Here is a 24187-nt window from a genome sequence, read left to right as displayed (position 1 = left end):
GCACCATAAGTACTAAAATAAGCTGCTACAATAGCTATTGAGCTTAGACTAGCCCTTTTTAATACAAGTATTTACCTTGATGGTGTGCTGCCCTCTAGTGTTTGCATTGAGTAGTCTATTATTTTCAATATCATGACCATCTTGTATTCTGACTTGGGTTTTTATTCTCTCATGGGAAAAAAAAAATTATCACAAGTTAGAAGTGATTTGAAATGTTTTATTCAGTGGAGTAATTTCAAGAGTAATGATTCTTCCCCTTTAAAGAGGTTTTGTATTTGCGATTGCGTTTTTCTCATTATTTGTGACTAGGATATGCAGTGTGTGTTGGGGATGGAGGTGGTGGGTTGGGCTGTGGAGATGGAGATCTGATCTCTGGGGGTTTAGGGTCCACATTATGACTTGTAAGATCTGTGGTTTCCTTTGACTCGTGGATTTTGGTGGGTCGGTCAGTGGGTGTCCTGCTGTGTCCTGTGCAGCAGCCAAGTCCTGGTCTAGTGCTTTGGATCAGAATAAGATGGGAGAAGCAGTCAGTGATAGTTTAATAGATGTGTATGAATCCTTTGTAATATAATGACTAGATTTAAACATTATATATCAATGTACATGCTCTTATATCCTTATAAAAAAAACAAACTATGACTAAGGTTAACTTTGGAAAAACAATCTGTAACTTCTACACACGCAGACATCTCAGTTATTCGCTAAACTGGGAACTGTCAGGAAATCACCAGGAAACTAAATTTAGATCAAACGAGATGATTTGAGAGAATTCCCCAACTGCACTATTTCTGGCTAAAACGTCCTATTCCGTGGTGAAATCCTAGCGATTCTCCAGCTGTAAGATCTGATAGACACTCGTAGGAACTCACTGTAACTCGCTTTCTGAAAATTCGATTAGACACACTTTGTGGGGACTGCAGTACAGGAGGAGCGAGCTCTGATCTGAAGCCCCACAATGTGGCGATATTGTTCACGCTGCGCGCAATGCCGTAGGGAGAAGCCAACCTTGTGGTGCCTCAGCAACAACCTCGTCACATGGCGGCTCGGGGGATACTGCTTCTTCCGCTTGGGATTCTAGGTCTGACCAGGAGGACTGAATAAAGCTGATATTGGACCCATCGCGGGACAGGGCTGTGTTACTTCTCGCAGAGCCTATTAGAGGGAAAGACACAGGGAGACATATTGATTTATATTTACAGTTAAATAGTTTGTCTAATGAGGAGAAGGGCTAATTCAGCTCTGTGTAACTTTATTTATACATTGTCTGTGACAAAATGATACCGGTCACACTGTGTATACTGTGCTGCCAACATGTCACAGCTCACTGCCTAATGAATAAACCAATTAATAAACCCCACAATCCCTAATTCACTCTCACAGTTACCGACACCCACTGCTGAGAATAATTACAGAATGAATCAATCAGTAAATACAGCAAAGCACAATAAATAGGGCACCCTGTTTACTCCTATTTATTCGTCCTTTTGGTGTCAGTCGGGGTTTGCGTACCACGCTATTTGTAGTCACAATGCCATTACCTTCAGGTGCATGCTGCTCGTGATGACTGAGTGCTGAGCTGGGCTCCCAGGGGAATAGCCCGATATCCCCAATAACTTTCAGGGCCCTCACTCCTCTGTCTGTCGACATCCGTTGGCCTTTATTTGGCTGGTGATCTAAAGCTGAAACACAGCAGGTTATAGGCCAGACGCCATATTGGGACAGGAAAGGCAAAGCAACATTAATGCATAATCCAGCACTAAGACAATGTATTGACTAAGAGACATTCCGGACTCCTGGATGGAGCCGTCACTCCCGATATGCTTGTTAGAAGTGTGCAGTCTGGGGGGGCGTGGTCTGCAGCCGAGCGAGCTGGACGTGTCCGGGTAGAGCTCCGCTGCGACCACGGTGCCAACAGCATACAACAGCGGAGATAAACCCTTGACCAAACCGAATTAGTCGTGGGAGCAGTGATGGACCGGAGAACAACGAAAACTAAGGTGAAAAAGGCGGTAGAAGCGGGAATAGTAGTGCCGGAGATGTTTGCGGCCTCTCGCGCCGTGCGACAAAGCACACAAGATGGCGGACGAGAAGGCCAGACTACGCCCCGTTCTCCAGCGAGCCCAGCAAGCGGTGTGGCATCGGATTCCGACACCAGCCAAATATTGGCGAAACTGTCGGAGGTTCGTAGCTACCTTGCCTCTGAGATGGTTCGTACCACCTCGGAGGTGAAAGCTGAAATACAGGCATTGGGGGTGCGGACGGCGGTGCTCGAGCAGCGGGTTGAATCCACAGTTATAGCCCATAACGCTGCAGCCGCTCAAATTAACCACCTCACCTCCCAACTGTAGCGGTACTTACCTTATCCGGGGGCCGGACGCGGTCCTCTCTTCAAGCCGCGCGCGGTCCTGCGGCTGCACGAGCCGCGCGCGGCTCGTCCGACTGTTCAGACAGGAAGGCGGGCAGTGACCGCGAGAAGCGGTCACGTGTCCCGCCTGCAGCTAAGAGCGCGCCGCGAATCTCGGGCGCGCTCTTAAAGAGACAGTGGGAGCCTAAATTGCAAAAAGGCTCCCATTGGCTCCTGTCATGCCAATCACCCCATACACTTACCTGTTGGGGGAGTGGAAGTGACAGGAGCCAATCACATTAGTTTGAAGGCTACTTATACTTACCCTTTTCCCTTAGTTCCTTGCCCTATCGTGGTTTCTGCTACAGTTCCCTTTAGTGCTTGTTGTGTTCAGTTGTGTTTCTCCGTATTTGACCTTGGCTTTGTATTCTGACTTCGTTTTCGCTTTATCCTATTCTGTACTGTTTGCCGGCTTGCTGATTCCTGTGTACCAGTCCCCGGCTAGTTTTCGTTTACGCTGTCTCTTTGTGCCCTTGACCTCGGATCGTTCCTGACTCTGTCTTATCCTATTACGTCGAGTCCGGCCACTCTAAGGTCCGGTAGACGCATCTCTCCTCTGTACTGTCTTCTGTTAGGCTGGATCCTGCGTGTAGGGGTATATACTCGTTACATTACGATAGGGCCATGGACCCCGCAGATTTAGCTCAACAGATGGCGACCCATGAGGCTAGATTTGTAGAGCAGGATCACCGTATGGATCAAATAGCTCAGGCTCTCCAGACGCTCTTAACTAGAACCATTCCAGCAACCGCACCTAACCCTCCTGCACCCCTGCTTCCTGAAGTATCGACTATGCCTAACGCTACAGCACATTTAACGCCTCCTCCTAGGTACGGAGGGGATTCTAAGACATGCAGAGGGTTCATTAACCAAATAGAGTTTCATTTTGAAATGTATCCACGTTCATTTCCCACAGAGAGGTCTAAAGTTGGATTCTTTATGCACCAACTTACCGACAAAGCACTTGAATGGGCAAACCCTATTTGGGAGGCTAATGGACCTATGGTGCATAACTTTCACAGTTTCCTAACAGCTTTTCGCAGAACTTTTGATACTATGAAAAGGTCTAAGAATGCCGCTAGAGCATTAATGAGGGTTAAACAGGGTTCTAGGTCTGTGGCTGATTACGCTATACAGTTTCGTACCCTTGCCTCACAGGTCGATTGGACCAATAATGGGTTAACTACGGCCTTCATGGAAGGTTTATCAGACTCTATATTGGATGAGGTAGCAGCTAAGGAGCTTCCTATTGCCTTAGAGGACCTTATTGACTACCTCATCGATATAGATAATAGGATTTGTGACAGGCTCTATACTAAGAACAGGAATAGACGTTTTGTTACACCTATTCAACCCAGAGTTAATATACCGGAGAGTGTTAAAGTACCTGAAGAGGAACCTATGCAATTAGGGGTTGCCAAACTCTCAGATACTGAGAAATTACATAGGAGAAGGGAGGGACTCTGCCTATATTGTGGTAAGAGAGACCATATGGTAAAGGAGTGTCCTCTGCTCCCGGAAAACTCTCGCACCTAAGACCTTATAGGGGACTGGCCTTGGGTGTGATTTCTAAGTCTCCTACATTGCCTCCTAACCGATTGCTTCTCCCTGTTTCTTTACATATGGGAGAGAGTTGTATAGTTGAAAACATAGACGCCCTGGTTGATTCTGGGGCAGCCGAGAACTTTATAGACTCTGGTTTTGTAAAGAGAAACAATATTCCCATCAGAGAGAAGGAGATACCCTTGGCCGTTGAGGCCATAGATGGTAGACCATTGATATCTCCTGTTGTTACTCACGAGACTGCACCGCTACACATGTACACAGGGGTTCTACACTATGAAACCATTCGGTTCCAGGTCATCACCTCTCCCTCTTCACAGTTGGTGTTAGGGTATCCATGGTTACGTGCCCACAATCCCATTTTTGACTGGGAGACAGGGCAGATAAAATCATGGAGTGAAGCCTGCCATGAGTCATGTACTATTGAAGTCACGCCTGTGAATTCTATTAACGTTCCTACTGTTCCTCCTTTATCTACGACAATACCCTCTCAGTATTTAACTTTAAAGACTGTCTTTGATAAAAGAGAAGCTGACAAATTACCGCCTCACAGACCCTACGATTGTGCTATTGATTTGTTGCCTGGTACTATACCTCCTAAGGGCAGGGTGTACCCCCTATCGGTTCAAGAAAACCGTGTCATGGAGGAATACATTAAAGAGTCATTAGACAAGGGATTTATTAGAAGATCCTCTTCTCCGGCTGGAGCGGGGTTCTTCTTTGTATCAAAGAAAGAAGGTGATTTAAGACCTTGCATTGATTATAGAGGTCTTAACAAGATCACCATCAAAAATGCTTACCCTATACCTCTAATAACAGAATTGTTTGACAGGCTCAAACATGCTACGGTATTCACCAAATTGGATCTTAGGGGAGCATACAATTTGATACGTATTAAAAAGGACCACGAATGGAAGACAGCCTTTAACACTCGGTCAGGTCATTATGAGTATACCGTCATGCCATTTGGGCTTTGCAATGCCCCAGCAGTGTTCCAAGAATTTATTAATGATGTCTTAAGGGACTTTATTCATTCATTTGTTATTGTGTACTTGGATGACATTTTAATATATTCTACAGACATTCACACTCATCACAGACATGTTACGACAGTTCTGAAGACCCTTCTTGCTAATGGTCTTTATTGCAAATTAGGAAAATGTCTATTCGACCAGTCCGAGGTCCAGTTTCTAGGGTATTTGATTTCCGCCGAGGGTTTTCGGATGGATCCCCAGAAGCTCGCTGCAGTCATAGAATGGCCTCTGCCGCAAGGTCTGAAAGCCATCCAGCGTTTTCTGGGTTTCTCTAATTATTATAGACGTTTTATCAAAGGTTTTTCGTCTATAGTAGCGCCTATTACTCGTATGACTAAAAAGGATGGCAATACACGTGTCTGGTCTACTGAGGCACTTCAGGCTTTTGACTTTCTTAAAACTACGTTCGCCTCTGCCCCTATTTTACAGCATCCTGTCCCCTCATTGCCATATATACTTGAGGTTGATGCTTCCGATATAGGGGTAGGTGCTGTCTTATCCCAAAGAGAGTCTCCTGACAAGCCATTGCATCCTTGTGGCTTCTTTTCGAAACAAATGTCCAAGGCAGAGAGGAATTATGATGTGGGTAATCGCGAACTCCTTGCTATCATTTTAGCACTCAAAGAATGGAGACATTTGCTAGAAGGAACTAAGGATCCTATTCTCATATTTACAGATCATAAGAACCTATCCTACCTTAGCGAAGCTAAAAGATTGTCTTCAAGGCAGGCTAGGTGGTCACTGTTCTTGTCTCATTTTAATTATATAATCACCTATAGGCCAGGTGACCGGAACACCAAAGCGGACGCTCTGTCCAGACAATTCGAGACTATTGACAAACAGGAGATTGATGTCACTCCTGTCATTCCCCCAGACAGGATAATAGCAACTACTATATTGTCTATTTCCTCGTCCCTCTTGCAGGCCATACAAGCGAAACAAGGCATGGCACCCAGCGAGAGGCCTAATGATAAATTGTTCGTTGACATTCCCGAGAGACGGGATATTCTGTCACTTTATCACGATACTAAGACTGCTGGACATCCTGGTATTTCCAAAACAGTGTCAGCCGTTTCTCGGTATTTCTGGTGGGATACCTTACGTAAGGATGTTACTGACTATATAAGTGCTTGTACTACTTGTGCATGTATGAAAACTTCTCGTAGAGTTCCTTGTGGGCTGTTGCACCCGTTGCCCGTTCCCGAGAGACCTTGGTCTAATCTATCAATGGATTTTATTGTTGAATTACCCCCTTCGAATGGTAACACAGTCATCCTAATGATAGTAGATCGGTTTTCCAAAATGGCTCACTTTGTGTCTCTTCGCAAGTTGCCCACTTCCAAGGAATTGGCTCTTATCTTCGCTAGGGAAGTGTTTCGATTACATGGTATTCCCTTATCTATTGTATCCGATAGGGGTAGCCAATTTGTTTCCAGGTTCTGGAAAGCCTTTTGTTCGGAGATGGGTATTTCCCTCTCATTTTCTTCCGCTTACCATCCCCAGTCTAATGGAGCTGCTGAACGTGCCAACCAGTCTCTTGAGCAGTACCTCCGTTGTTTTGTGTCTCACCATCAGGACAATTGGTCTGACCTGCTTCCTTGGGCTGAATTTGCTCGGAATAATGCCACTCATGATTCTTCCGGCAAAAGCCCTTTTTACGTTGTCTATGGCCAGCATCCCGTTGTTCTTCCGGCTGCATTCTCCTCACAGGGCATGCCAGTTCTGGATGAGCATTTGGCTGGTTTGCGTAATACTTGGGAGCAGGTTCAGCGTTCTTTGGTGGACTCTGCTGCCCGCCAGAAGGCTCAGGCTGACAAGCATCGCAGAGCGGCTCCTTCCTATGTTGTGGGGGACAGGGTTTTGCTTTCCACACGGAATATTCGCCTCCGGGTGCCTTCTATGAAATTGGCTCCCCGCTTCATTGGTCCTTATCGCATTATACATAAGGTTAATCCCGTTTCTTATGCCTTGGGTCTGCCTAAGAATCTGCGTATACCCAATGTATTTCACACCTCTTTGTTGAAGCCTTACGTACGCAACCGCTATACCCGGCATACTCCCCCTCCCCCTCCTGTCTCTGTGGAGGGTCATGAGGAGTTCGAAGTATCTGCTGTTATTGACTCTCGTTTTCTCAGGGGTCGGCTTCAGTACTTGGTACATTGGAAGGGTTATGGGCCTGAGGAGCGCAGTTGGATTTCTGCGGATGCTGTTCATGCTCCCCGCCTTGTACGTTCTTTCCATTCGCGTTTTCCTGCCAGGCCTGGTCCTGCCCGCCCGGAGGGCGTGTCCTCAGGGGGGGGTACTGTAGCGGTACTTACCTTATCCGGGGGCCGGACGCGGTCCTCTCTTCAAGCCGCGCGCGGTCCTGCGGCTGCACGAGCCGCGCGCGGCTCGTCCGACTGTTCAGACAGGAAGGCGGGCAGTGACCGCGAGAAGCGGTCACGTGTCCCGCCTGCAGCTAAGAGCGCGCCGCGAATCTCGGGCGCGCTCTTAAAGAGACAGTGGGAGCCTAAATTGCAAAAAGGCTCCCATTGGCTCCTGTCATGCCAATCACCCCATACACTTACCTGTTGGGGGAGTGGAAGTGACAGGAGCCAATCACATTAGTTTGAAGGCTACTTATACTTACCCTTTTCCCTTAGTTCCTTGCCCTATCGTGGTTTCTGCTACAGTTCCCTTTAGTGCTTGTTGTGTTCAGTTGTGTTTCTCCGTATTTGACCTTGGCTTTGTATTCTGACTTCGTTTTCGCTTTATCCTATTCTGTACTGTTTGCCGGCTTGCTGATTCCTGTGTACCAGTCCCCGGCTAGTTTTCGTTTACGCTGTCTCTTTGTGCCCTTGACCTCGGATCGTTCCTGACTCTGTCTTATCCTATTACGTCGAGTCCGGCCACTCTAAGGTCCGGTAGACGCATCTCTCCTCTGTACTGTCTTCTGTTAGGCTGGATCCTGCGTGTAGGGGTATATACTCGTTACACCAACTACTTACTGCAGAAGCAGCCATAGACGACCTGGGGAACAGAACAAGGCGCAATAATATCCGCCTCCGGGGATTACCCGAACAAGAAGGGGAAGGATCCCTAGCAGAGGTCATTCTGGAGATCTTCAGGCCGCTACTCCCCGACATCCCAGAGCATTTGTGGCATATTGAACGGGCGCATAGGGCCCTCAGAGCCAGAAGAACGGAAGATCGGCGCCCGAGGGACGTTATAATTAAATTCTTGTCTTTTCAAACTAAAGAGGCTTTGATGAGGTATGGCAGAGATCGTCAAATCCTCTATAACGGGGCCAACCTCACCCTCTACCAAGACCTTACCCCGCTGACGCTGCAGAAACGCAGAGACTGGCGCCCGATCACGGAACTCCTACAGCGCCACACCATCAAGTACGCTTGGGGTCATCCCTTCCGGCTGATGGCTTTTAAGGATGGCCGCACGAAACTTCTGTTCCCGGACGGTGACCCGAGGAAGTTCCTGTCCGAGCTGGGGATCCAAACCCCGGACGACTTCCCGGTCTCGAAGGGGGCGGCGGAGGCTCTAGTCGCTCTCCCCCGAGAATGGTACACATCTGATGAATGAGGAAGGGGGCCACGCTGTCGCCATGCCCGGGCGGCGGGCTATATCTCCAGATGGTAAGACCTCGCGGGCGGGATCAGGTTGTTTGGGCGGGGGATTTCTAGGCCCCGCTTGAAAAGCCTATGTGGCCCTTTGATTATTGGCCTTTCTGGTGGCGGCAGGCCCTGGTTACTGGGGTTTTATACGAGGCACATCTGGGTTATCGGGCTCCTTGACCCGCGGGTGGGATTGCTTACTATGGGGAGGGTTAGGGCTTATTTTTGCTCCCGGGCCTCGCCCTGTTTCCCATGTCCTGACTCGTTGCAACCCCTCTCCCGTTGGACCCTTTTTCGGGACTGCCCACCATTTTTCTCCTCATGATTTTGGGGATTGTGTCAGGTCCCTCGGAGCAGAGACCTACGGTTATTTAAACACTGTGTTTTTTTGGGGACTGGGATCGGAATGGGGAGGCGGGAAATGTGTTTTTTATCTCCCCTCTTCTCGCTATGTATAAGTTATATATCGATTGCCCCCTCCCCCTTCCTCGGGGACACTGTGTAGTATGGCTTACTGTATTTTGTACTACGTTTTTTCGGTTCTTGGGCCTGGTCCAGGGGGGTCGGGGGCAATGTACAATTATTCACAGTTTTTCTGGGGAACGGGATCGGAGTGGGGCGGCGGGCGGCGGGTAACGCTTCTCGATATATTATTGCTGTTTTGTTTCTGTTTGCTGCCCCCCCCCCCCCCCCCCCCCCCCACTGTTTTTCTAGACGGGCTTCCTGGGCTTCACGGGTGGCGGGCGGCGGGTAACAGTATCTTTGCTGTTCGGGCTATTTTTGTCCGCTATCCTTTTGCATTAAGTTCTGACTTTTCTCAGAGGGGGTTCGGGATGGGGCGGGGGGACCTGGTTCATGCTATGTCCACAATTATTTTTATTGTTATGTTTATTTTTTGCTAGGTCCACTCTTAAGCCGGGTTCTGTTTCTACGTATTATTAGTTTCGGGATGGGGGAATGGGGGCGGGTTCAGAGGTATATTGGTGTCCGGCTCTGGCACTCGCGGGATTTTTGGAGTCTTGAATGTGCTTCTCCTTTTTAGGAACTGACAATCACCTGGGAACGGCAAACGGGTCTCCCCCTATGTTTCGGTTTTTATATATGTTTTTATTTACAACAGTTGTTTATCTCCAATTGGGGATAGTTTGGCACCCTGGTGGTGCTATTCGTGGTTGGTCTATGTTGAGGCAGTTCTGGGGCCGTTTTGGTTCCCTGGAAACGCCTGGACATATTTCCCATTTGGTCCTGGCAATAGGTAAGTCCAGGCTATTGTTATTTTTTCTGTTTTTTTCTCACTCTTTCTATTTCTACCTTCACTGTCCTCTCACCCCTTGTCATCCCCCTTGCACCTTCCTACCCCTATTCCCTGCTCGGACCCCGGTGGGGGGAGATGTTGTGATACCCACATTGCAAGCTCGAGTTGGATCCGTAGAGGATCCAACTTATGTGACAAGCCGACTCCCTCCTTTATTGCAATGCCATTGAAACTGTTATCCCTGAATGTCAAAGGCCTTAATGCCCCGAGTAAAAGGCGCCTTATGTTTAGGGAACTTAAACGCCTGAACCCTGATATTGCTTTTCTACAAGAAACGCATATACCTAAACCAGCAAAACTAATGTTAAGGGACCACACGTTCCGCGTTGTACATGAGGCGAGAGCTCTCAACAAGAGGAACGGTGTTGCTATACTAATTCATCATAGGTGCCCCTTTCGGATAGGGACTGTTACAGCCGATCCGGAGGGACGCTACTTGCTGCTTTCCGGGAGCTTACACTCCCACACGATCCACTTCCTCAATATTTACGCCCCTAATGTTCCATCGGCCGAATTCTGGGACGCCTTGGCTCAAATGATCAACAGCCTACCGCACGGCATGATCATTGTAGGCGGAGACCTTAACGCCACCCCGTGCCCGGCAGCTGACCGGAGCCGTTGCAGAGGGCTACCGAGATCTCACGGTAGAGGGAGTCAGGACAAGATACTCCGCACCTTTATACAGCGTACAGGCCTCATAGACATATGGAGAGCTCACCATCCAGACGACCGTGATTTTACGTTCTATTCCGCGCCCCATGATTCTTACTCTAGGATAGATTTATTTTTAGTTAATTCGCACGCGGCGTCCAAAGCTTCTGTTTCCACGATCGGTTCTATATCCTGGTCAGACCATGCAGATATTTCACTGACTATGGATAACTTATGCGTTGCGTCTCCGTGGTCCTGGAAGCTGAATACTTCGCTTTTACAAGACCCGGCCGTGGTGGAAACGGTCCGTCGAGAATTATCCGATTATTTTCTCCGGAACGCAACCCCGGACCTCCGACCAGCTACGGTCTGGGCCGCCCACAAAGCGGTTATTAGGGGTATTTTTATCAGAGAAGCGACGGTAAAAAAGAAACGTAAATTGCAACTGCTGTCCTCCCTTCTAGAGGCCCTGGGTCGGGCGGAAGAGAAACATAAGTCAGCCCCGTCAGCTATCACATTGGCGGACGTACAGAAAGTGCGAATGTCAGTACGAGAGTTACTCTTAGACGACACAGCCAGGGCAGTGGTTTGGACTAAGAGGACATTCTACGAAAAGTCTAATAAAATGGACACGTTGTTAGCTAGGTCCCTCCGCCCGAGACAGGGTCACTTTCATATCACGAGCATTAAAGACGCAGCTGGCAGGCGTTATACGGATCCCACGGATATCGCGTCGGTATTCACAGCATATTACTCCGACCTATATAACCATTCTGGTGTAATAGACGGGGAACGACAACAGCGTAAGATCGAGGAAGCGAGAGCTTTCCTTGATCGATTGGCCTTACCAAAACTGGAGGGCGGCGATGTACTCTCCTTGGGGGCTCAAATCACGGCCGACGAAATAGACGCGGCAATTTCATCCTTGAAGGGCAATAAAGCCCCAGGCCCGGATGGCTTTGAGGGTGGTTATTACAAGTTGTTCCGCGAGGAATTGGTACCGCGCATCTTGAGGCATTGTTTAACGATTTAATGAATGGGGGTGTTCCGGACAGAGACATGTCGCTGGCCGACGTCATCCTGATACCTAAGCCGGGCAGGGACGACTCACTCCCGGAGAACTATAGACCGATCTCATTGATAAACCACGACTCTAAAATTCTAGCCAAGATTTTAGCGACCCGCCTAAACCCCTATTTAAATCGGCTGATCCACCCAGATCAGGTGGGTTTCATCCCTGGTAGGCAGCTATACGAAAACACTCGACGTAACATTGACCTTCTCTGGCGGCAAGCACAGAGGAAAATCCCCACATTGGTCCTGTCACTTGACGCAGAGAAGGCTTTCGATAGGGTTAAGTGGCCATACCTATTCGAGGTCCTACAACACTCTGGCCTCCCGCCTACGTTTATTACTGCAATTCGGGCATTATATACGGATGTCCGGGCTCGGGTCCGTATAGCGGGCTCCAAGGCTATACCGTTTGCCTTGGGCAACGGGACTAGACAGGGTTGCCCCTTGTCGCCCCTGCTCTTTGCCTTGTCCCTGGAACCTCTATTACAACAGGTGAGATGCACTGATGAAATTCGCGGTATCACAGTGGGGGACCAGAGATATGTTGTGTCTGCGTTTGCCGACGATGTTCTGCTGACTTTGACGGAACCGACGGAATCAATGGACGCGCTGGCGGGGGTCCTAGAGACTTTCGGCGAAATAGCTGGATATAAGGTGAATCTGCCTAAGTCATGCGCCTTACCCATAAGTATGAGTGAGTCTGATATCACTCGAATAGGAAATGGCCACAATATTCGTATTGAAAGGCATCACATTAAATACCTGGGGATACACCTGACGGCAGACCCCGCCCAGCTATTTCGGCAGAATTACACTCCCATGATTCGCACTCTTATCTCGGATATGGAACGATGGCAGGATAAACCGATTTCATGGATTGGCAGAATCCACTCGGTAAAGATGAACATCCTCCCCAGGATTTTATTCCTGTTCCAGGCTCTCCCAGTTCGACTCACCAAGTCTGACTTGGGCCCGCTTCAACAAGCCACGGGGAAATTTATCTGGCAAAACAGGAAACATAGGGTTTCCCGTAATATCCTCTATAGAACAAAATCTAGGGGGGGCCTAGGATTGCCAAATTTCTATTTTTACTACTTGGCGGCCCAACTCGCGCAGATAGCGTATTGGCACACCCCTCCAGATGAAAGGAGATGGGTTGACCTTGAGTCATCCCTAATGGGACCTGATAAGCCACAATTCCTTATGTGGGTTCCCCGTGAACATAGACCGACTACACGAATTGAATGCCCGGCCATAGCAAATTCGATGAAGATATGGGACATTGCATCGGTCAAATACGGATTGTCCTCTCGGACATCCCCATTGACCCCTTACCTCAGAAATAAAGCTTTCCCCCCTGGACTATACGCCAGGGACTTCATAGGAATAGAGGGAACGGGTGTCCAACGCCTTTGCCAACTCTATGAAGGTGGGTCGCTACTTCAGTTTGAGGATTTAACTGCCAGGGCAGATCTTCGCCCTTCTGACTTCTTTCGCTTTGTACAACTCAGGAACTTTGCGCAGGCCCCGAACAATAAATCTAGTGCATTACAACCACTTACCTTCTTCGAGGCTATGTGCCTTAGGGCACAGTTCCCGAGGAGCCTTATAACAGCTCTATATGCACAAATGAGCTCCTCCACGTCGGAATGGGGGGACCTTACGTACATAGCCCAATGGGAGGCGGATCTTGGCGAAGAGTTAGAAGGGGTGGATTGGCAGGAGATATGGGAAGCTGCCGCAGCTTCGTCTATTTGTGTCTCAATCCAGGAACAAGCATATAAGACCATGTTTAGGTGGTACACCACCCCGGTGCAGTTATGTAGGATGAACAGAATATCCACAGATTTATGCTGGAGGGGCTGTGGTCACAAGGGAACTTACCTACACATGTGGTGGGAGTGCCCTCGGATCACGCCACTCTGGAAGGAAGTGGCGAACCTACTGAAGGATATCTTCGGTAGGGAGGTAAACCTGGACCCATGGGTCTTCCTTCTGGCCAGGCCTCTAGAGGGCTGGACCAGGGCGGAACTGAAATTGCTGAATAATGTAAACCTGGCGGCGAGACGAACCATGGCCCAAGTATGGCTTCAACCCTCCCCCCCCCCCTCTCCTTAAGGTAATACAAAAGATTAAGGATACGTTCCTTATGGATAAACTCACAGCTAAGGTCAGGGGCACGACGGCGAGGTTTGATAGAGTGTGGGCACCGTGGATAGACAGTGGCGTGGGCGATTAGGTGACAAAGAAGGGGGACCCGGACCACCGCTCTCATTTCTTCCAACACCTATGGGGGAACCGGACGCTTACATGTCGGGTTCCCTTAAATAAGAATGATTTAAAACCCCCCCTCCTGAGCTACTAGAGGAGGGTAAGACTCTATCGGCTGGTACTGAAGTCGGGTGATTGCTCCTATTTTGAGTGACTACATCTCTCCCTACCCCCCCCCCCCCTTCCCCCCCCCCCCCCCCCCCCCCCCCCCCCTCCCCCCCCCCCCCCCCTCCCCTTTGACGATCTTTCCAAACTTCTCCTCCCCCCCAGTTCTCTTGTTTGTATTGTCCTCTATCCCTTCTTTTCTCTACTTTTTATTCTTTAAATGGCTCTCACTGCTAATTCTCTCTCTACCGTGGCTGAATTTTGGTCCACGCTGATGGGGATCGGTATCACCCAGTACTATCCTTAGACATGCGCTATTATATCATATGGTATCCCTTCGGACTGGGTTGTATAGAGGCCCTGTGCAATATGCACCGGACAGAGATGGGTTCCTATATGAATGTGTACCGGAGAGATATATCTTGTACCGCAGCCATTTTTGTTCTCCTTAACTTTTATGTTATTGGAAAATTGGAGAGACACCGCGCTCATACACGGACACTTCAAAACCACTGTGCCTAATGTATCAACGATGCCAAGAATAACACATGAGCTGATTTGCATAATTGGCTCAAGGCTTACGCTGGATCGCACTAAAGACTATACAATTGTGATGTTTTATGCTGTGTATTGTGAAGTTGGTGTGTCACCTTGTTATAAATAAAGAATTTAAAAAAAAAAAGAAGTGTGCAGTCTATGCTTTACCTGAGGTGCTAATTCTGCCGCTGGGGTTGGCCAAGCAGACATACTTTTTCCACAGGTAATATTGGTTCCGAATACTTTCCAAATCTACTTCCTTTTCACCAAGGGCTCCCTGATACTGAAAAATATAACATGGTGGTCACTCTGCTATTTATATACCATGAACGGTCATTTATAGCAATGGCCCATTTTATTATCATAAGCATTGAAGTCACAGCACTCATAGAATTTATCCTCTTATTTTCAAACTAAGATTCATAATTCTAGTGTTACCTCTCGGCTCCCTGTATATTGTACTATAATCCCCCCGCCCCCAATTTTAACCCCCCAAATTTCCTGTGTATTGTGCTATAATCCCCCACCTCTCTGTGTATTGTGCTATAATCCCCCCCTAATTTTAACCCCCAAAATTTCCTGTGTATTGTGCTATAATCCCCCATCTCTCTGTGTATTGTGCTATAATCCCCCATCTCTCGGTGTATTGTGCTATAATCCCCCCCAATTTTAACCCCCCAAATTTCCTGTGTATTGTGCTATAATCCCCCACCTCTCTGTGTATTGTGCTATAATCCCCCATCTCTCTGTGTATTGTGCTATAATCCCCCCCAATTGTAACCCCCCAAATTTCCTGTGTATTGTGCTATAATCCCCCACCTCTCTGTGTATTGTGCTATAATCCCCCCCTAATTTTAACCCCCAAAATTTCCTGTGTATTGTGCTATAATCCCCCATCTCTCTGTGTATTGTGCTATAATCCCCCATCTCTCTGTGTATTGTGCTATAATCCCCCCCAATTTTAACCCCCCAAATTTCCTGTGTATTGTGCTATAATCCCCCACCTCTCTGTGTATTGTGCTATAATCCCCCCGCCCCCAATTTTAACCCCCCAAATTTCCTGTGTATTGTGCTATGATCCCCCATCTCTCTGTGTATTGTGCTATAATCCCCCATCTCTCTGTGTATTGTGCTATGATCCCCCATCTCTCTGTGTATTGTGCTATAATCCCCCTTCTCTCTGTGTATTGTGCTATAATCCCCCATCTCTCGGTGTATTGTGCTATAATCCCCCCCAATTTTAACCCCCCAAATTTCCTGTGTATTGTGCTATAATCCCCCATCTCTCTGTGTATTGTGCTATAATCCCCCCCCCCAATTTTAACCCCACAAATTTCCTGTGTATTGTGCTATAATCCCCCATCTCTCTGTGTATTGTGCTATGATCCCCCATCTCTCTGTGTATTGTGCTATAATCCCCCATCTCTCTGTGTATTGTGCTATAATCCCCTATCTCTCTGTGTATTGTGCTATGATCCCCCATCTCTCTGTGTATTGTGCTATAATCCCCCTTCTCTCTGTGTATTGTGCTATGATCCCCCATCTCTCTGTGTATTGTGCTATAATCCCCCATCTCTCTGTGTATTGTGCTATAATCCCCCCATCTCCATGCTATATATTAAAGGAACACCTCTTACTGTGTCATCCATCTTGTACACAGGCCCAGCATTGTCTGAAGAGGTACTCTGATTGGTGCCATGCAACACTAGTCTCCTGTGTTCTGGTATTGGGGAATTGGAAGCAGCGTGCGGAGGATAGCGTATGTTTGGGTTTTGCCCACAAATTACCCATTTGTTTTCTGATCGTTGCTCTTTCTCCTTCACACAGCTTAATAAACAATAAAACAGGTTCAGATTATTGGAGTCCAGCACCAGTTCTTAAACAAAGAAATGGAAGCACAATCATTAAATGATTTTTTTCCAGATGTTTAAGTTCACTTTTATACATGCCGATAAGAATTAGTATATTAGGCATCTATGTGTGTTAATTAAAAGACCATTCTCCCATTACTGTTTTTGAAAGAGGTACTCTAAATAATTATCCTTCAAAGTCTAATGGGCATATTGATTGTTTTATATTCAACTAAAATAAAGAATTTAGAAAAAGACCACTCTCTATCTTACCCAGATAATATAGATTCCCTACCTTACGGAGATCCTGTTCAGCAGATGTCCTTTCACTGGCTGCGGGTTGCCAGAGAGAGGGAAATTTGGGGGGCAACCACCGGTGTGGCGTTTTTTGTCTTTTCTGCATTTCTGCTAAATGTGGAAATATATAAAGTTATCGTCGGTAAATCACAAATTAGATCCCTACCGCATCAACTCTGCTACATTATACAAAATGTATACATTGTACAAACAATCCAGATACGACTTATGATTCTACAAGAATTGTGCCTAAAATAATTAAATAATCTCTCATGTTCAGCTTGATCTATATAAACCTCCTTGAAATTGTAGTCCTTCCTCTTTAAAGTAGAACAGCTTCAGGAAGTGTAAAAATGGGACTTAGAACATTGCGGAGTTTAGTTACATTATCACACACTTTCTGACTTTGAGACATGGCTGTCCAGGATGTGGGAGGGAGGGGTCCTTTCAGGTAACGCCCATGTGTTTTAGTGTTGGAGCTCAGGGGTCTTACTGCCAAGGGGCCGTGTCAATGCAACCAGCTAGGTGGGCAAACTCCTTAAACGTTGCAGGAGCACGCATGCATGCTGCAAATCTGCTGGAAAGGGCTGGTTTAACCTACATTATGCAGTATCCTAGCCACACATGCATGCTGCAAATCTGCTTGAAAGGGCTGGTTTAACCTACATTATGCAGTATCCTAGCCTTGCATGCATGCTGCAAATCTGCTGGAAAGGGCTGGTTTAACCTACATTATGCAGTATCCTAGCCACGCATGCATGCTGCAAATCTGCTGGAAAGGGCTGGTTTAACCTACATTATGCAGTATCCTAGCCACGCATGCATGCTGCAAATCTGCTGGAAAGGGATGGTTTAATCTAAGTCTTTGAGACCACGGGATCCTCCACGGACAGAGGCTTTTCCATACACAAACTCTTGACAGCAGTAGCTGCTCTTTTTGTCAAGCTGAGTGAAGCGTAGGAAAAATACGTAGGACAATATAGTCCCTATTCCTAATTTGTCTCAGTACATCTTTTGTCTATGTGGGAATTGCAGTGAAACTCCAACACAGTCTTGATGAGAATTTCATACAGATTTTATCTTTATGAGATGCTCATTTGTTGTGGTGGTAGGCCAATACTCAGCACTTTCCGGTTTAGTAAATTAAAACCAAAGCAGAGGACTACTATGCCGTGATTTTTGTCCATGATTTTACTGAATAAAGCACCCACTTTCTCCTGTAATGACTCCCCACAATAACTAATGTCCCAACGCCATGACCTGATGTCTTACAGTATTCTGTATATTCACATCTTGGGGCTATTAACGTTAGTGGATAACTTACACCTGCCGGATTCTGGTCTTTACTGCTTGTACTTCCACGTGCCACGTTCTCCAGAACGAAGTCTTTAATCCCGATTTTCAAAGGTTCGTCTCTAAAAGGAAGATTTTAACATGTTACCATGCGTTCAGCCAGTATGAGAGAACAAGCTAATATTGTATATTGTGCACAGCCAATAGCACCGTGCTCCACATTAATAAGATCTTACATATATGCAGGATAAACATAACATTATTTTAATCCTTTGTGGATGGTATCTCAGTTAGAAGAACCAAGTTTGTATAGGATCTCCTTATAATTTTCTATTTATTTATATAGGATCACAATATTCAAGGACAGAAACATACAAACAATTTGGTGACACCAGCAGAACATACTCACGAGAGTAGAACGTGTTCTTTAGAGCTTACAATCTATATCAGCATTTATATTGGTCAGATGTATAATAGAGACAAATGTCACATCTGTCCCAGTCTTCCTCTGGAACAACCTCTCAGGGCTGGAATATACAGACAGACCTCCATGAAGCATAGCTCTTAGTCCTGTCATTCTCCGTTATTGCTGGTATTGGACTCTGCTGTGTCCATCGGACTATAGCAGACATGCAGACTTACTCTGATGTTATCCTTAGCCCTGGTTTTGGATTCTCCTATCCTTAGGGCTGTAATATCCCGGCAGACTCCCATGACGTACAGCCTTTAGCCCTGGTATTGGCATTTCCCCTCTGCTGATAACATACAGGCAGACTCCCATGACGTACAGCCATTAGCCCTGGTATTGGCATTATCGCAGGAAGGCATTAGAGGAGCGTTTGTGGTTATGTTGCTTAGAGTGACCTGGCAAAGCCCAAACCATTTAAGAACTTCTTGGTATAAACTGGAGCTCTGTTTGGCTTCAGAGAATGCCCCCTCTTTAGCTGCCGAATTAAAGGGACACTATAGTCACCTGAACAACTTTAGCTTAATGAAGCAGTTTTGGTGTATAGAACATGCCCCTGCAGCCTCACTGCTCAATCCTCTGCCATTTAGGAGTTAAATCCCTTTGTTTATGAACCCTAGTCAAACCTCCCTGCCTGTGACTTGCACAGCCTTCCATAAACACTTCCTGTAAAGAGAGCCCTATTTAGGCTTTCTTTATTGCAAGTTAATAGCTTGCTAGACCCTGCAAGAGCCTCCTGTATGTGATTAAAGTTCAATTTAGAGATTGAGATACAATTATTTAAGGTAAATTACATCTGTTTGAAAGTGAAACCAGTTTTTTTTTTTTCATGCAGGCTCTGTCAATCATAGCCAGGGGAGGTGTGGCTAGGGCTGCATAAACAGAAACAAAGTGATTTAACTCCTAAATGACAGTGAATTGAGCAGTGAAATTGCAGGGGAATGATCTATACACTAAAACTGCTTTATTTAGCTAAAGTAATTTAGGTGACTATAGTGTTCCTTTAACACTTCTACATTATCAAAGTCACATTCCCCCTAACCTGGACTCCACTGATTGGACGAGAGTCCTGGAGACGGGTTAGCCGAGCACTCTCAACCAAGAAATAGGGAATTTTTGTATCAATATAGTAAAGTTTTGGTCTTAGATTTATTTACTCACCCCCTGAATTCTTGTTTCTGTTGCGGCTTCGGACACTTCTGCTGGGAGTTTGGTACCCAGACTACAGACGCCTGCCTTTCTTCCATGTTTTGTGATAGTGCCGAACCCACACTCACATCCACTACCCCAACCTAAAACAGGAGAGCAGTGCATTATGGGAATCTGACATTGCCTAATTTTACTGAAAGCCCACTATGTCCCAACCATTAGTTAAGACATAACCAGGAACACTGAAAGTCAGTTCTAATAATATTCTATTATATATCGGAAGATTATGTAATTAGGATATATGACCATGCATGATGTATGAGCTGTATACAGTGCTAGAGGTATGTAATATATAAAGATCTTACCATGTTATGGCTTATTAATGCGCTAATATCAAAGTATTTAGCCATGATGTGTACTTCTGACTTTCACTAGTTCCCAAGTAGATATCAGTGTTTTCCAACGTAATAGTCATTTTATCAGCTTCACAAGGATGATAGGCTGAAACGAACCTGCTAGATACCAAACCTGTGACTTGAGCCACCGTAGCTGAGTCACTAACCGATAAGCTAGTACGCCAACCTTTAATACTACGCGCGATAGGGACGCTGTGTGGGTATCACACTCACTTTCGGCAGCCTCTTGCTGGAAGGGGTGTGTGTTTTCATTTCATTGTACATGTTAGATCCTGCGGTCTGCACCTTGTCCAAGCTGATGATAGATAATTAGTAATGTTATTTTAAAAACAGACAATTTTAATAAAAACACACAAACATCAGAAACGGTTTTTAACTTGCTACTACCATGCTTCCCTACATAGGCTTACAAGTAAAAACGTCACCCCCGCCACCAAGAGAAAATCTGTATGAGATTCTCATCAAGACTGTGATGGAGTTTCACTGAAATTCCCACATAGACAAAAGATATACTGAGACAAATTAGGGACTATATTGTCCTACGTATTTCCCCTACGCTTCACTCAGCTTGACAAAGAGAGCAGCTACTGCTGTCAAGAGTTTGTGTATGGAAAAGCCTCTGTCCATGGAGGATCGCCATAGACATCAGTGTTGTACTGTCACGCATGCGCAAAAGTAGTACAGCGCTAACGTCAGCTACTGAGAGGTGAAACGTAAGAAGCTCGCAGAAGAAGATGCCAGCGGTCGTGAGGGACATGTCCATGTAAGTAAAACCCACCTTTCCCGGCACCCCCGGGCCACCACCCCGGAAGCGGAGTAGTCCCCACTTGGGTTATGTAAAGACCCCAGAAAGTGACAGAGCAGCTTTAATATTAACATAACCATATAATCCTTAGACATGGGAGGGCTGGCTGGGGGCAGAGAGGGGGACATAGAGTTGTATTCACTGCACTACAAACTACAGAGAAAGAAATGAGTAGGTCAGGATTGATAAATTGGGATAATTCCCTAACCGAGCTATATTTCCTACTTTAGTAAATAAACCATTACAGGCAGGTATTTTAACATCTTTACTTGCATTTTACTGTCACATCTACTACATGTCACACAGTGTTTAATCCGCTATCGGGATTATGTAGAGGCTCAGTGTATTGGAAGGTAAGACTGTACCTTATAGAAGATGTCTTATTCAAATAGTTAGTATCGTGTCCAATATTGGGGTGCAGGAGATTTGATAGGGTGCAAACTGTCAGAACTGGAAGTCTTTCTGTAGAACAAAAAAAAATATGAAAATTTCCCAAAATGAATATGACTCAGTATCCTTAGATTAGGACAGCATCAGCTAGCCATAGCTCCAAAAACGAACCCAGATCACTTTCCCACAATGCTCAGCTAACCATAAGGCAGTGGCATCATGGGAAATGTAGTTCAGACAAGTCTGGGCTGCCACTTGTGTAAGCTAACATTTCATATATAAAAATATCGCCTTTCAGGACAAGGAGTCAGGGAAATAAAATGTATAAATTATATGACCATGGGTATAGCACATCATCCGTCATGAAGGGGTTAAAAAAATTATGCCAGCAAAGGCACATATAAACTTTTATCACGAAAGTAAAAAAAATGAATTTCAAATGTAAGGCCAGAGTAGTCGAACTGAAAGCAGAGCTGATTTAGAGAATGTTTCTAGTTCGGCTATTTTGACCTAACATTTGGAATTCACTTTCAATTATTACTTTAGTGAGTAACCCTGTTAATGTTTAATTGATTAATGGAAATTATTTTATATAGTCTAAATGATTAAACAGCACATATAATGTAATGGTTAAAGGGGCACTCCAGGCCAATACTACTTTAATGCGACTGAAAGGTTTTGCCCTCATTAATATGCTATACTATTTACAAGCTCTTATCTTTATTGTTTTTGAAGAAAATAGATAAATGTTTGGCAGAATGCTGCATCATAAGCCTGCCTCTTTAGCCACGCCCCCTCTCTCCTGAAAAAGACTTCCTTATTAAATGTATGTACACAGGGCCGGATTAACATAGGGGCTGATGGAGCTGCAGCTCCAGGCCCAGGCCCATGGAATAGGCCCATTGTTAAAAAAAAATAATAATAATAATTTTTTTCTTTACTCTTCACATGTTCTTGCTTAAGTATGAAAACTTAAGAGGGATGTAGGTAACAAAACGTGTGTGGACTGGCTGACAATGAAATCAGTAAATGTAAAGCTGACTTTGCGCTATATGCGATTTCTCTTGCTGCTTCGGTGTCTCTAACACTGTGGCATGCTCCCTTTCTTCTACACTCACTACATCCACCTTTCTTCGGTCCCAGACTGTATGACAGATGTTTCTGCCTGTTAGTAAGAAGGTAAGGAGAGGAGTGGACAAGTGGGTGCTAGGTAGCTAGAGCGTGGAGTGAGTGCATCATTAGACGCATCTATGCCAAGCTCAGGGTGCTGTCTGCATGATTGGCAGGCAGCCAGTCATGCGTTTACACCAGGCTGACCTTCTAATTGTTCAGGCACACATGCCCCCTTTTTGGGCATGTTTGACCCCTTTGGGTGGTTCTGGTTATGTGACTCACGTCGGTGACTCAACCTTTTACCCCCCCCCCCCTGCCAATTTGCTTCACCGGACCTGCTTTAGGGGGGAAGGATTTACTTGAAACATGAAAGTGAGAGATGAGCATAGGGTATGTGTTTTCTGATGGCTATATCCTGTAAGTTTCCCTCCAGCCAGATACCGGACGCTTGGGAGATATGACTTTTAGTTTTTTCTGTTGATACAATTCTATAATTAGGCAGCACCAGGGTTAACTTAATCTGGCGCTGTATGTACACAGCCCAGAACGTCCCTTTAATTGTCTGCCCAGTATACGCTTAATACCTTCCTCCCCCAACGTAGCCGCTGATGTTTCCCCCACAGATCGGTATCGGGGAGATCCTCGCTCAAGCCTGCTGAAGGTCACCCAACACTGAGGGTGCTGACACATGGGATTTTTACACATGGTCTCATCCAATATGCCATGTTGTGCCATCTTAACTTATATGTGGCCGCGAGGAGCTGTCACTTCATTCACTACTAATCAATCAATCTGCAAAAAAAATAAATCTGTTTTAGTGTTTTAAAGAGGAATAACCATTTCTAGGACATACGAAGGGCTGTGATATATACATTATTTTAACCAAATGTTTTGTACTGCGCATTACTGTGAGTTTATTACTGCGGAGCTCTGTGATAAATTCACACTGCACATTACTGTGAGTTTATTACTGTGGAGCTCTGTGATAAATTCACACTGCGCATTACTGTGAGTTTATTACTGCGGAGCTCTGTTGTAAATTCACACTGCGCATTACTGTGAGTTTATTACTGCGGAGCTCTGTGATAAATTCACACTGCGCATTACTGTGAGTTCATTACTGCGGAGCTCTGTTGTAAATTCACACTGCGCATTACTGTGAGTTTATTACTGCGGAGCTCTGTGATAAATTCACACTGCGCATTACTGTGAGTTTATTACTGCGGAGCTCTGTTGTAAATTCACACTGCGCATTACTGTGAGTTTATTACTGCGGAGCTCTGTGATAAATTCACACTGCGCATTACTGTGAGTTTATTACTGCGGAGCTCTGTGATAAATTCACACTGCGCATTACTGTGAGTTTATTACTGCGGAGCTCTGTGATAAATTCACACTGCGCATTACTGTGAGTTTATTACTGCGGAGCTCTGTGATAAATTCACACTGTGCATTACTGTGAGTTTACTGCGGAGCTCTGTGAGTTATTACTGTGGAGCTCTGTGAGTTTTATTACTGTGGAGCTCTGTGAGTTATTACTGCGGAGCTCTGAGTTTTATTACTGCGGAGCTCTGCGAGTTTTATTACTGCGGAGCTCTGTGAGTTTTATTACTGCGGAGCTCTGTGAGTTGTATTACTGTGGAGCTCTGTGAGTTTTATTACTGTGGAGCTCTGAGTTTGTTTACTGTGGAGCTCTGTGATAGTTCCGGTAGGTACAGGCGGTAGGTGTCTATATAAAGGAGGGGGGGGGGGGGTGAAGCAGTGGTTATGGTGTAATCATTAACTACTCACCGGGCCCGGTTTCCATGGTAACAGAACGCTTTCCCTCCATCATGGCCGCCGTGCG

At 46.0% G+C, this 24187-nt stretch overlaps 2 protein-coding genes across 3 annotated transcripts in view; one reads left to right on the top strand and one right to left on the bottom strand.

The window, feature by feature from the left end:
- POLE3 (DNA polymerase epsilon 3, accessory subunit) overlaps positions 1-24187 on the top strand; it is a 118700-nt gene that overhangs the window by 90908 nt on the left and 3605 nt on the right. The window lies entirely within an intron of this gene.
- Positions 238-24187, bottom strand: C9H9orf43 (chromosome 9 C9orf43 homolog). Of its 2 annotated transcripts, XM_063431774.1 has the most exons (12): positions 24133-24187; positions 22926-23133; positions 21204-21300; positions 20247-20328; positions 19630-19760; positions 18034-18124; positions 16708-16820; positions 16200-16389; positions 14731-14845; positions 1539-1679; positions 1006-1152; positions 238-497 (listed from the first exon to the last, which is right to left on the bottom strand). In XM_063431774.1, exons 2-12 carry the CDS (start codon positions 23074-23076, stop codon positions 259-261), a joined length of 1497 nt encoding a protein of 498 aa, XP_063287844.1. In that variant the 5' UTR covers positions 23077-23133; positions 24133-24187; the 3' UTR covers positions 238-258. The 2 variants fall into 2 exon arrangements, with proteins under 2 accessions (XP_063287844.1, XP_063287845.1); XM_063431775.1 differs by lacking the exon at positions 24133-24187 and having other exon boundaries at positions 21204-21296; positions 22926-23002.

The sequence above is a fragment of the Pelobates fuscus genome, chromosome 9 (assembly GCF_036172605.1).
Source record: "Pelobates fuscus isolate aPelFus1 chromosome 9, aPelFus1.pri, whole genome shotgun sequence".
In the NCBI taxonomy this organism is placed as follows: Eukaryota; Metazoa; Chordata; class Amphibia; order Anura; family Pelobatidae; genus Pelobates; species Pelobates fuscus.
The sequence above is the reverse complement of the archived record's forward strand: the minus strand, read 5'-3'. Positions and strand labels throughout refer to the sequence as shown.